The sequence below is a fragment of the Cololabis saira genome, chromosome 10 (genome assembly GCF_033807715.1).
Source record: "Cololabis saira isolate AMF1-May2022 chromosome 10, fColSai1.1, whole genome shotgun sequence".
Taxonomy (NCBI): Eukaryota; Metazoa; Chordata; class Actinopteri; order Beloniformes; family Belonidae; genus Cololabis; species Cololabis saira.
The window spans coordinates 42,945,661-42,959,521 of NC_084596.1; the positions used below are offsets into that span (position 1 = coordinate 42,945,661).

General features: G+C 43.6%; 1 protein-coding gene across 8 annotated transcripts in view; it reads left to right on the forward strand.

Annotated features, from left to right (window-relative positions):
* Positions 1 to 13,861, forward strand: part of tnk2b (tyrosine kinase, non-receptor, 2b) — a 126,679-nt gene that overhangs the window by 35,743 nt on the left and 77,075 nt on the right. For 6 of the 8 annotated variants that reach the window (XM_061732963.1, XM_061732969.1, XM_061732967.1 and 3 more), the window contains exon 3: positions 11,347 to 11,535. The exons of 1 other annotated variant lie outside the window; for it this stretch is intronic. In XM_061732963.1, the coding sequence (XP_061588947.1) occupies positions 11,455 to 11,535 (81 nt within the window). In that variant the 5' untranslated portion in view covers positions 11,347 to 11,454. Of the gene's footprint in view, positions 1 to 11,178; positions 11,266 to 11,346; positions 11,536 to 13,861 lie in introns of those variants that run through there. One more of the 8 variants, XM_061732964.1, reaches the window with a different exon arrangement.

Sequence of the window (13,861 nt, forward strand, 5' to 3'; positions counted from 1 at the left end):
GGGGCGCTCTAACCGGAATTAGAATCAAAAGTAAGACAAAATAAATGCAAAGAAGAATACGCTACTTCTTCTTTAGCAGATTTCAAACAGATACATTAATACCAGTTATTTTCTCTTGGTTCTGTCCCGTTTTAATCAGCGAAGTTGCTGCCGTGTTAAAAGACACTGTTAGGAAAGGATTTATTTAGGTACAAACATGTACATCATTTACAGTTCAAAATCCTTCTGTACATGTAGTAAATATCTAAACTAACAACATAAATATCTGTGGCTTGCATATCTTTTTTTTAAAAATAGAGCGGATGCGGCTTGTACGCAGGTGCGGCTTATAGTCCAGAAAATACGGTACTTTTCTTAGATGTATGTGTTGGTTTGGGAAGACTTGCTGTCTTGTGTCACGGAAAAGTCTTTCAGACCCAAGTCACTGTGATGGATCTGTATCAGAATGTTTTCATATATTGTTAATTAACCTTTATTTTAATGGACAGTATCACTGATTTACCCAGAAGCTTTTTCAGTGGTTTTTACAAACACTGGGCAAGTAGCTTTTGATGGCACATTTACTATACGTGAATAATACCGCATGAATGAAACAATGATGGACAAAAAGAATCCTTTACAAATACTTACATTTTTTAATTTGAACCTCTGAGATTTGTTCGTCATTGTCATCTTTTTAAATTTTAATTATTTATATTTTTTTTTTTATGGATTTGATTGAAATTTGTGTGAACATCCGTAAAACCTTGAATAGCTGCAACAAGAAAGTTGTTTGATTTACATTTCACAGTATTTAAATTAACAACAAAAAATAACTTTAAGGAAACAACATACCATTTTTGAATTAGTTTGTCTATTTTTTTACATTTTTTTTCAATTTATTTTTAAACAAGATTTTTGATCATTGTAATACCAACATGTCCAGAGTGTATTAACATTTAAAAAAGGTGCTGAGGTTGTTCATACGGAAGAGTATTATATTATTAGGACCATGCAGGAGAAAACATTTGATTGGGGAAGATTTTTTTTAATTGTGCACTTCGAGAAAAAAGCCGAACTGTCGAGATTAATGTTGAAATACAATTTCAAGAACAAAGTCGAAATTTCGTGAATCAAGTCGAAAATACAACTTTATTCACGAAATTTTGACTTTTCTCAACATTTCGACTTTTTTCTCGAAATTGCACTTCAACATTAATCTCGACATTTTGACTTTTTTCCCAACAATATATTTATTTATTTCAAAACATAATAGTACATACATACTGTATAACCCATGGGACTCAAAACATCTTCCCCAAACCGTGCAAAACCCATGTCCTCAATTCACAACCAAAGCGTAACAACAAAAGAACAGCACAGATAATAAATAAAAATCACTAACGAAAGACAGGAATTTCAATACGTAATAGAATAATTATACATTGCTTGAGTAAGTGAAATATATAATAATAAAAGAAAAGAAAAGAAAAAATGGGGAGAGTAAAAACAAAACCAATCATACACTTTTCATACAAGTTCATTTTGACTTTTTTCTCGAAATTGTACTTCAACATTAATCTCGACATTTTGACTTTTTTCTCGAAGTGCATAATGAAAAATCTTCCTCCTCTAAAATATTATTTTTATTTTTCTCCTGCCTGGCCCTAATACTCTTCCGTATGTTCATAAATTGTTTTTTTGATGGGGAAAAAAGATATGTATAATATCAAATATTATTTACACATCATATATTCACATGGTGGTGAATATATACGGTTTATAGGAATGAATTTTTACTATATTGGCTTCAGGGTTTTCCTCGGGTGTGTGATACCAGTCACGAGCCTGATTATATTTCCACTTTAGCACTGATGTGGGCCTTTTGGAGGTCTTGCGGCTCCTGCAGAAAAGCTTATTTCTGCCTCCAGAGCTTGTCGTCTACCCACTAACAGCCGTAAAGAGACGGGCGGGACCCGGGAGTCGCAGTCCTTCCGGGACTCCCAGCGCTCTCCGCTCGCTACGATTTACTTCTTCATGTGATATTGTAATGGGGAGCAATGCATCATCACACCCACAGACTGTCTACCGCGCTTCTCCTTCCTCTCTATCATGGGGATAGAGAAGGCGTTTACATGTTTTAACAGGCTGAGCCTGAACCTCCCCGGACACACGATGGCTGATAAACGCAGCTTGTAGGGTCAAACACTGAGACCCTCACTATTTGGTATTTCAAGGTTTTTACCAGGTTTCTGGGGCGGTTGCCTACAGTCGCAATATCTATTTCATGATGCCAGAAATCTCTTCCCCCTTCTTTTGACAGTAATCTAGAATGGGATATTTACAGCAGATATAACTTTTTATTCAATGGCTCTAAAAAGAGCAATAATAGTTGAATCCGGTCTAAAGCAGCCATGATTATGGCTTTTGTCAAAAATTGCGTTGAGGGAATGGTCATATGACCTGTTCAAGAGACCTGTTTGAGTTCACATGTTCAAATGTTTAGTCAACAATAATTAAAGGGGACCTATTGCTATGGCTGCCTGAATGACGCGATACACCGCTACGAATAAATGGCGGAAGCCCCGGCCGGTGGAGTTAAGCCTGAATTAGGGTTCTGCATTAAATCTACGGTGTAGGCTCTGCGTTGGTGTAACGCGAAACCATAAATCAGCCTTTACACCGTGTTATGCATGCGATGCGAGCGTCGGCGACAAAATCAATTCCATTGCTTTATTTTCTATTGGACTGTCCTAACTGGCCACAGCGACACAGCGCGCCCTTTTGAGCTGAACATTTGTCGGACGCCCTGCTTCTATTTTCTTCCTGCCGCTCGCGTTGAAAGTCGGTTGAAAGCGCTGTAGGAAACGGTCACGGATGAGGAACGGCTGATCCAGTTAGTTGAAATGAGAAGTTATCTCTATGATTCCTCCTCATTTCACTACAAAAACCTCAATAAAGTGGCAGCTGCTGGAGGGAGATGGACAGAGAGCGTCCAATGTCACGCAATGCTACGATAGTCGGACTCTCGCATGCAGTTAGGACACGGTGTTTAGTTGTGGGCGAGGTTTCACGCATCGGAGGCCAAACTCTGCTCCTGTCGTGACGTTACGACAGGATCAGAATCTGAACGGTTCGTAGAAGTCACATCACACTGGACGGCTCATCCGGGCGGCTGTACAGACACTGCAGAATTTGGTTGCTTTCCTCCTTCTCTGAGTTGGCAGGCTGAGGGGAGACCACTTTATATTTGTTAAAGCAAGAAAAAACCTGTTTTTCATAATAGGTCCCCTTTAAGGTCTGGGGGTTGGGAAGGTTCTGATTGGATAGGGGGGAGGATGTCTTTACATATTTACGTCTACCGGAAGAAAACAAACTTACTCGATTAGCAACAACATGGAGCACCACATTATTAGCATCCTTTTTGGATTTGTCTTGATTTTATTTTTGAAGCAGCAGCACGACAACATCATGTTGATGATTTTCTTTCGTGTGCTGAGGAGGAGGGAGATAGAAGACCGTGCTTTGGCACAACCATCATTTACTGCGTGCTGCCATCTTGAAACTTTGTTTGGAAAACCAGCCCAGCGCGGAATATAAGCGTCATGGAGACAGACGGGCGAGGGAACGAGCAGAAAGAAAGACCGGAATTAATTTAAAGAGGAATGAGTGTTTACATGATCACGGAATTATTCTATTCGGATTTTAAATCGGAATAAACCAGCCACTTACTTCGGAATTAAGTTTAATTCAGAATGGCCATTTTCATTCAGAATTAGGTGTTTACATGGTCATTTATACTCATTTTAAATCGGATTTAATTTTAATTCTGAATTAAAGAGGAATTAAACTTCCCATGTAAACACACTGATTATGATGCTTTAATGGTATAAAATGCCTCTTCTTGAATCATTTAATATCTAAAATCTTTAGAAACCCCAGTGATTATTTTGGAACCAACTCAGACAGATTCACTGATTCTCTTCCATGGAAAAAATAAAATATATAAAACGAATAAATATTAAATATTTTGTCGCTGTGGACTCGTAGCTGAGTCATCTGCATCTGCCAACAAATATTTAGTTAAACCCTTCTGGAGCAAACTGCTCCAACGGAGCTTTAAAGGCTTTCCACACTGCACTTTTCACAGATGTTCCACCAGATTAAGATGTGAGCTCAAAGAGGACCAGGAGGAGGGGACCAGTCTTTCTGGGGCATTTCTAACCCTGTTTTGAGTCATGATCCTGTTGGACCCTTGACCTGCTCCGGGATGCGTAGATATTCTCCAGACTCCGTTGTTCCCATCTTCCAGATCAGCGGTCGGCAACCCAAAATGTTGAAAGAGCCATATTGGACCAAAAACACCAAAAAGAAATATGTCTGGAGCCGCAAAAAATGAAGTCTTGTATTAGAATGAAGGCAAATGGGACAGGCGAAAGGTCGAGAAAAAAGTCGAAATTTCGAGAAAAAAGTCAAAATTTCGAGAAAAAAGTCGAAATGTCGAGATTAATGTTGAAGTACAATCTCGAGAAAAAAGTCATAATTTCGAGAAAAAAGTCAAAATTTCGAGAAAAAAGTCAAAATTTCGAGAAAAAAGTCGAAATGTCGAGATTAATGTTGAAGTACAATCTCAAGAAAAAAGTCATAAATTCGAGAAAAAAGTCAAAATGTCGAGAAAAAAGTCGAAATGTCGAGAAAAAAGTCGAAATGTCGAGAAAAAAAGTTGAAATGTCGAGAAAAAGTTGAAATGTCGAGAAAAAAGTCGAAATGTTGAGAGAAAGTCGAAATGTCGAGAAAAAAGTCGAAATTTCGAGAAGAAAGTCGAAATGTCGAGAAGAAAGTCGAAATGTCGAGAAGAAAGTCGAAATTTCGAGAAAAAAGTCGAAATTTCGAGAAAAAAGTCGAAATTTCAAGAAAAAAGTCGAAATTTCGAGATTAATGTTGAAGTACAATCTCGAGAAAAAAGTCGAAATGTTGAGAAAAAAGTCGAAATTTTGCGAAAAAAGTCGAAATGTCGAGAAAAAAGTAAAAATTTTGCGGAAAAAGTTGAAATGTCGAGATTAATGTTGAAAGGTTGAGAAAAATGTCAAAAGGTCGAGATTAAAAAGGAAAGGAAAAAGGAAGAAAAAAAGAGAAAAAAGGAAAAAAAAAGAAGCAAACATTTTTGAAAAAGCTCCAGGGCGGCGCTAAAGAGCCGAATGCGGCTTTAGAGCCGCGGGTTGCCGACCCCCGTTCCAGATGGAGCAATTGGCCCTAAAACTTAACCGAGACCCCTCCGTGTTTCACACGGGGTGTGTTTATCTTTGCTTTGAAATCATTTTTCTACCTGTGACATCCCAAAAAACTCCACTTGTCTTCTTGGTCCAAAGAACATTCTTGCTTTTTTCCTGTTTTCCTTGAATGGTTTAAAGGTTGAGGATTGTTTAGTTCGTCTGATGACGTACATTGACCTTGGCGTTCTATGTCTTTGGATGTTTTTCCTTTTCTTTTTCTCTACGATCGGCACCGTCCTTCTGATTAATGTGGGGTTGTATTTCCTATCGCCGTCGTGTCCTGTGAAGTTGGCCACAGTCCAGTAAGCCTTTATTCTCGTAATATGTGCTTCTACCGTCACGGGAGCGTGAAGCTGCTTGGCCTTTTTAAGTGTAACATCTATCATATTGTATCAGCTGCTCAGACAACGGTCTCCTGTGTGTACTCGGGTCCACTGAGTGATGCACGCGGTGACGCCAGACCACAAACTTATCTCCCTTTTTAAATGGCCTGAATGACTCATGCACATAATAAAGACACAGCTCGTACTAACTTAGTTAAACAGTCTGAAATTTGATGACTATAAAAGCAATTAAAGAGGATAATTTGGGGGGGATGTCAGACTATTTTAAATAAGTTTGTAAAATGAAGAATTTCATTAGCTGACTCTGCCACATACTTAAGACAGTTACTTTGAATTAATTTCCTTGTAAGGAGGCACAAGGCTCACACGAAAGTAAATAAAGCAACACTGAGGCCCCGTTTACAGGTAGCAAAAACGGTGGTGTTTTCATGCGTTTTGGCCGTTCGTTTACACGAAAACGAAGCTCAAAGTCGCCAAAAACCATAATTTCTGAAAACTCCGGCCAAAGTGGAGATTTGCAAAAACTCCGTCTTCACGTTTGCTTGTAAACGGAGGGAAACGGACATTTAGGCTTCAGAACGTCACGTTATTGTCATGGTACGGTTTTTCTAGGACCCAAGTGCAGGAGACAGAGGGAGGTTGGAGGCAGGAGTTCTCAAAACAAAAGGATTTATTCCACAAAAAGGGGAAAACAAGGCGCTGCAGAGCAGGATGAAAAAACACAAAACTAACAGGGATAAAAAAACTACGAGGAGACATGGAGGTGGAAACAGTACGGACCGACAGGGAACCAAGGAATGACAAGATATACTGAAGGGATAACGAGACATGACGAGACACAGGTGCAGACACAATCAGGGCAGATGGGACACAGGCGGGGCAAGACAGAAACTGCAAGTCAAAAACTGGGGGGAAGTGTCAAACCCTGACAGTACCCCCCCCTCAAGGGACAGATCCCAGATGTCCCCAGAGTCCTAACCCAGGGTGGGCGGAGGGGGCCTGGAGGAGGGCCCAGGCCACACACGGCCAAAGCTCCGGGGGCCGACCTCGGGACCGAGCAGACCAGCGAGAGAGCTCGGGGGGGCGTCCCCGAGGCCTAGGCCTGGGTCTTGGCGGGGGGCGTGACGGGGATTCCTGGCGGGGCTCTGAGACTGGACGGGACTCGGGAACCTGACGGGGCTCTGAGACTGGACGGGACTCGGGAACCTGACGGGACTCGGGAACCTCCTCAGGAACAGAGGGCTGCGGGACCGCCTCAGGAACAGAGGGCTGCGGGACCGCCTCAGGAACAGAGGGCTGCGGGACCGCCTCAGGAACAGAGGACTGCGGGACCGCCTCAGGATCCGGAGTCGGGGCTGACAGGAGGCGGGGGGCCGGAGTCGGGGCTGACAGGAGGCGGGGGGCCGGAACAGGAGCAGACAGGATGCGTGGAGCCGGAGTCGGGGGGCAGAGGATCCCCGGAGCTGCCCGAGTGGGGACCCGGGTCCGTGGCGCTGGCTGCGGGGGTACCCGGGTCCGAGGTGCCGGCTGCGGGGGTACCCGGGTCCGAGGCGCCGGCTGCGGGGGTACCCGGCTCCGGGGCGCTGGCCCCCCCTCAAGGGACAGATCCCAGATGTCCCCACAGTCCACATCCAGGGGGGGGAACACGGGTCCTCGGAGCTGGCTGAGGGGGGGCACGGGTCCTCGGAGCTGGCTGAGGGGGGGCACGGGTCCTCGGAGCTGGCTGGGGGGGGGCACGGGTCCTCGGAGCTGGCTGGGGGGGGGCACGGGTCCTCGGAGCTGGCTGAGGGGGGGCACGGGTCCTCGGAGCTGGCTGGGGGGGTCCGGAACCATCACCGGAGGAGGAACTCCAGCAGGAGCTGAGGCGTCCAGGACCACCACTGGAGCCAGAACAGGGGGCGATGCGTCGAGGACCAGCGCCGGAACAGGGGGCGATGCGTCCAGGACCACTGCTGGAGCCGGAACAGGGGGTGATGCGTCCAGGACCACTGCTGGAGCCGGAACAGGGGGCGATGCGTCCAGGACCACCGCTGGAGCAGGAACAGGCTGGGGCTGATGCCGTCGCTTCCCCTGGGGCTGAGAGCCCCTGGGCCCGCCTCGAGCCAGGCGTGTTCCCCATAAGGGGGAAACAGGCTGGGATGCGTCCAGGACCACCTCGGGAACAGGAAGAGGTGCGTCCAGGGCCTCCACCGGAACAGGCTGGGGCTGGGGCTGGGGCTGGCGCTGACGCCGTCGCTTCCCCTGGGCCTGCAGGCTCCTGGGCCCACCCAGAGCCAGGCGTGTTCCCCAAAAGGGGTCCCAATACTCCTCCTGGTGCAGAAACTCCATAAGGGTGAGGTAGTCTCCCGCTGGGTCCACCTGGTCGGTCCGTTCTGTCATGGTACGGTTTTTCTAGGACCCAAGTGCAGGAGACAGAGGGAGGCTGGAGGCAGGAGTTCTCAAAACAAAAGGATTTATTCCACAAAAAGGGGAAAACAAGGCGCTGCAGAGCAGGATGAAAAAACACAAAACTAACAGGGATCAAAAAACTACGAGGAGACATGGAGGTGGAAACAGTACGGACCGACAGGGAACCAAGGAATGACAAGATATACTGAAGGGATAACGAGACATGACGAGACACAGGTGCAGACACAATCAGGGCAGATGGGAGACAGGCGGGGCAAGACAGAAACTGCAAGTCAAAAACTGGGGGGAAGTGTCAAACCCTGACAGTTATGAGACAGAAACGTCACCACACTGCAAAAACTCAAAATCTTAACAACAATATTTGTCCTATTTCTAGTTAAAATGTTTAATTTTTAGTCAAAAAAAATCTCATTACACTTAAAACAAGAGTCATCACTGGAAAAAAGTGAACATTTACTTGAAACAGGTGAAAACTTTGTTTGGAAAACAAGCCCAGTGTGGAATATAGGCGTCATGGAGACAGACGGGCGAGGGAACAAGCAGAAAGAAAGACCGGAATTCATTTAAAGAGAAATGAGTGTAGACATGATCTGGAATTATTCTATTCGGATTTAAAATCGGAATAAACCAGCCACTTACTTCGGAATTAAGTTTAATTCAGAATGGCCATTTTCATTCAGAATTAGATGTTTGCATGGTAATTTTTACTCATTTTATATCGGATTTAATTTTAATTCTGAATTAAAGAGGGATTAAACTTCCCATGTAAACGCACTCATTATGGTGGGAAATGATTGACCCTAAAGACAGCATGTATAATGAAAATAGGACAGGCCCCAAAATGGATCCCTGGGGCACACCACGTGCCCCAGGGATCCATTTTGGGGCGTGTTGAGGTAAATGGGGAAGTCAAACCGGTGAAGGAATGTGAATTTTATGTTACTCTGAAGTTGCCATGATCTTTGGAGTATTTTCAGTAATGTCTCATCAAAACCAGCATATAGAGAGGAATTTGATCTGAGAGCACGTCAACATCGAACCTTGAAGTTGAAGATGACATTCAAACATGTGCTTGCTTGGTTGAGGACACATGTTTATATCTGTGGCAGCGTGACACAGCAACCTCCTCAGAGGAGCGGATTAAACTACGAGCAGAGTTGTGTTCACTGAGCTGCAACAAACTGGCCTGAGGACAAAACTCTGATGGACTGGAGAGAGAAGAGAGAGGTGGAGACTAACGGACAGGGAAAGATGTCTGAATATGCACAAACATGCTTTAATGCTGTCACTTAGGGCTGGGGATCCATTCAAATGTCAAGAATCGATTCGATTCCGATTCTTAAGATTCAGAATCGATTATAAAGATTTGATTCGATTCTGATATTGATTTGGGTTAGAGTTATTAAAACAGTTTTTTGAGCTGTTGCATGAATTATATGACTGTAGTTCTGCAACATATTAATACTGGTATTATATTGAGATTCAACAGCAAGTATTGCAGCTAATGATGCTGTAAGGACCAATCAGCTCCCAGAATGTTGATAGAACTGCTTTCAGAAACATCGTGGGGCAGAATTACCAAACAGATCCAGGGAGGAAACAGAGACGGATGAAATCGCTTTTATTTTTTCCCACAAATTTTTTCCATTTTTGCTCTATTTCGGTTTTTAATTTTTGAGAATTTGGGTTTTAGCATTTTATGCAAATGTAACCCCAAGACAGTATATAAAGTAATGAAATATAGACAATTTATGCAATTATAACTGAACACTTTAATGTTTTCATACCTTTAAACATATTTAAAGGCAAAAACATGGCACCAGTTATTCTTGTGTCCAACAAAACATTCCTTTTCCGGGCATAAACAAAAAAATACCAAAAGTTGTAATGTAATGATGAAAAAAAATCAATCTTTAGACATACAAATTGATTTTTAGGAATTAATATGAGAATCGATTTAGGATTGATGCTTTTTTTTTTTTTCTTTAACACAGGCGTAGTGTCAGACACACCGCAAATTTTTGAAGGCCCTGAAACACACACACACACACACACACACACACGCACACACGCACACACGCATACACACACTGTTCCTTATGCTATTTTCTCCTCCATCCAGATGTCCACTCAGCAAGGATCCAGATGGCCTGGATACACACACACACACACACACACACACACACACACACACACACACACACACACACACACACACACACACACACACACACACACCGTGCAGCATGGCTATGGAGGCAGATTAACCTCCTCATTAGGACCCCCCCCCCCCCTCCTCCCTCGCTGTGATTGGCCGGCCCGGCCGGGACCACCTCTGCCTGCATCGCCCCGACCACAGGACGCCCGTGTGGGCAGGGGGCGGGATTGGCTGATGTTGCCACGGCGACAGAGGAGACAACCACTCACCGCATCGGTGAGCTGGAGGCTTAATAGAGGAGAAAATATCTCTACAGAAAAAACCCCAGAAAAGTAGATGGATGCAGCAGAAAGCAGGTTAGTGTCTGAGAGAACGGGAGAGGAGGGGAAAACACAAACAAGAGCGAGGGATTAGGCGCTGGCCGAGTCACTGGGAAGTCCGTTTTAGGACAAAGCGGAGTCAGAAATCCCCCGCGGATGACGAGCCCAAGCCTTCGGCGCAGACCTTTTTCCCTTTCCTGCTGTCATATTTCTCTCCCGCCGATGAATGGGAGGAAGTAATCTGAGCGGAGGGATGCCTGAGGCGCTGAAGACGGAGAGGGAGAGGGAGTGATGCGCCAGCGCGACGGCAGCAACAGTCAGACACGGTGACAGCAGCGCTGAGGCACGGAGACACTGATAAGAAGCACCACACCTCGGCTGCATCAGCCCAGCGCTCCCTCCCGCCTCTAAACGCACAGAAGAAGAAGAAGAAATCCCTCATCCGGATGGAGGAAACGCTCAGTGAATTCAGAACAATCCCCTCCTACCCTCGGATGCTACGGGCACGTGAAATGGACTAAACCGTTGATCATTTTGTAATTTTTCTTTACATTTTTCCCTGAAAAAGAGCGTCTCTCGCCGGTACCCGACACTGAGAACCGTGAGGATGTTTTTTCCGTCGTCTTCAGCTTCCCAGAGCGATTAATGTCAGGGACGCCGTTCCCACGCTGCGTCTCTGCCGACCGCTCCGTCAGTGGTAAATTTGTGAAAATGAGCAACTGGTCGTCATCTGGGCGGTTTAAACAAACGCTGCCCCCACCTGAGTGACGGAGAGGATGGAGGTGGGATTCCGGGACGTTTGATTGAGAGATGTGCCTGCGTGTCTGCTATATCACTCTGTACTTGTGTTTTAACACCGGCAGGGACCTGGAAGCACGTCCACCGTCCCGCTGAGCGCTTGCTGACTGGAGCGATTGCTATTTGAGCGCTTTTGAAGAGACGTAGACCCGGGGGACGGTACAGTAGCAGCCATGGGGGAGACGGCAGAGTACCAGAGGCTGCAGGAAACCTCCGAGCCCGACTACCAACACTCACCCGGCGAGGATGAAGAGGTAGACTCCTCTACAGTTCCCTTGGTTGCTCCGTGTTCCCACTTAGCTTTACACAAACATGCATGACAGTAGGTGTTGAAAAGATCGATTTTCCGATTCTAAATCGATTCTAATAATTGCTAAAGATCGATTCATATGTCTAAAGATCGATTTTTTTTTCATCATTACATTACAACTTTTGGTATTTTTTTGTTTATGCCCAAAAAAGGAATATTTTGTTACAACATAACATTAAAGTTTTCAGTTATAATTGCATAAATTGTCTATATTTCTTTGCTTTATATACTGTCTTGGGGGTACATTTGCATAAAATGCTAAAAACCAAATTCTCATAAATAGGAAAAACTAAAAACGATTTCATCCGTCTCTGTTTCCTCCCTGGATCTGTTTGATAATTCTGCCCCACGATGTTTCTGAAAGCAGTTCTATCAGCATTCTGGGAGCTGATTGGTCCTTACAGCATCATTAGCTGCAATACTTGCTGTTGAATCTCAATATAATACTAGTATTAATATGTTGCAGAACTACAGTCGTATAATTCATGCAACAGCTCAAAAAACAGTTTTAATAACACTAACCTAAATCAATATCGGAATCGAATTGGATCGAATCAAAACGTGATAATCTATTCTGAATCTTAAGAATCTGAATCAAATCAATTCTTGACATTTGAATCAATCCCCAGCCCTGCATGACAGACAAAAGCAGCCGTTTCAACAGGTTTGATCAAACAGAAAGAAACTGGAGGAATCCATTTGAATTATTTACTGTATTTGCAAATATGCACATACCATGAGTAGGCCTGGGTTTAAAAAAATCGATTTTTTCCAATTCTAAATCGATTCTCATTTTCCTAAAAATCGATTCGTACTGTATGTCTAAAGATCGATTTAAAATTATTTTTTTTTCCATCATTACAACATTACTATGCGCTGGTTTTGACTAACTTTAACTAAATGAACTTTTCTTTAGAGAAAATGCTGGATATTTCAGCTTAAATTTCTAAATGTTATATTAGTTAAATGAAGTTCATATTATCTATATTTACTATGGCTTGTTTGGTTTGTCTGTTATCGGACACAGTTTGTCATGACACTCCTGAAAAATGCCGGTGCTTCATGTCCAGCTGTGTGTCTGGTGACAGAATAAATCTGACAAGATAAAATGATTTGTTTACTGCATGAGCTATTTGAGTTATTTCACAATAATTATTTTACATTCATAGTACAGTTATTTTACAGTAATATAATTCAGGCAACAGCTCAAAAAACTTTTTTAATAACATTAACCCAAATCAATATCGGATCGAATCAAATGGTGATAATCGATTCTGAATCTTGTAATCTCTGTAATGAGATTTTTTGACTAAAAATGAGACATTTTAACTAGAAATAAGACAAATATTCTTATTAAGATTTTGAGTTTTTGTACTGAGAAAAGGGCCTGCTAGAGTTTGATCTCTGAGTTTGATTCATCCGTCACACAGTACCAGTTCTCTCCCCGGCCTCCACAGCCGTCTGTGTGTGCAGCTCCAGGACGCACGAGCATGAGGTCACTGATGAGGTGCTGCCGCATGAGCTCAGTGACAGACAGAGTATGACATTTTATACCCTCCCACATCTTCCGCCAAACCCCCGCTCTTTCCCAAGCGCATGTGCTGACTGGCCTGACCGCTCTCCTGGTCCGGAGGAGCCAGCTACTGCAAACACGGAGCACAACTCTACCATGGGGGGACGGTTCTGCACCTTCTCTTGATTGTTTGGTGCTTTTTGATGTGGAACATTTATTTTTTTTTTAATTCAAGATCTTTTTATTAAAATTTTCACAAAGTAAAAAAGTTGAAATGCTGCATGTCAATTACAAATATTTTGAGTAGGCATGGGCATGTTAATCATAGCATACACCAGTGTACAAAATATAAAAAACAATTAAACAGTATGAAAAAATATAAAATAGTAACAAAAACAAACTACAGACCAAACTAATCCCTCCCCTGTCACTGCCAGATTACTAATCACAATATGAGGTCACTCTAACATCAAAAGCCTGCACTAGGAATACAAAATAAATATGAAGTATAGTTCACAGGGTCTGGAATGCTTCTAGAAAAGGTCCCCACACTTTCTGGAACTTATTTGATTGCTGAAGCGAGTATCTAATTTTCTCCAGTTTTAAGCAGGACATGATGTCTTCCAGCCATTGTGCACGAGTAGGAGGGAAGGGATCCTTCCACCTGAACAGAATTGCCCGACGAGCCAAAAGGGAGGCAAAAGACAAAGTGTGCCCCTGTGCAGTGGTTAACTTCCTTCCTCCCTCCATGACCCCA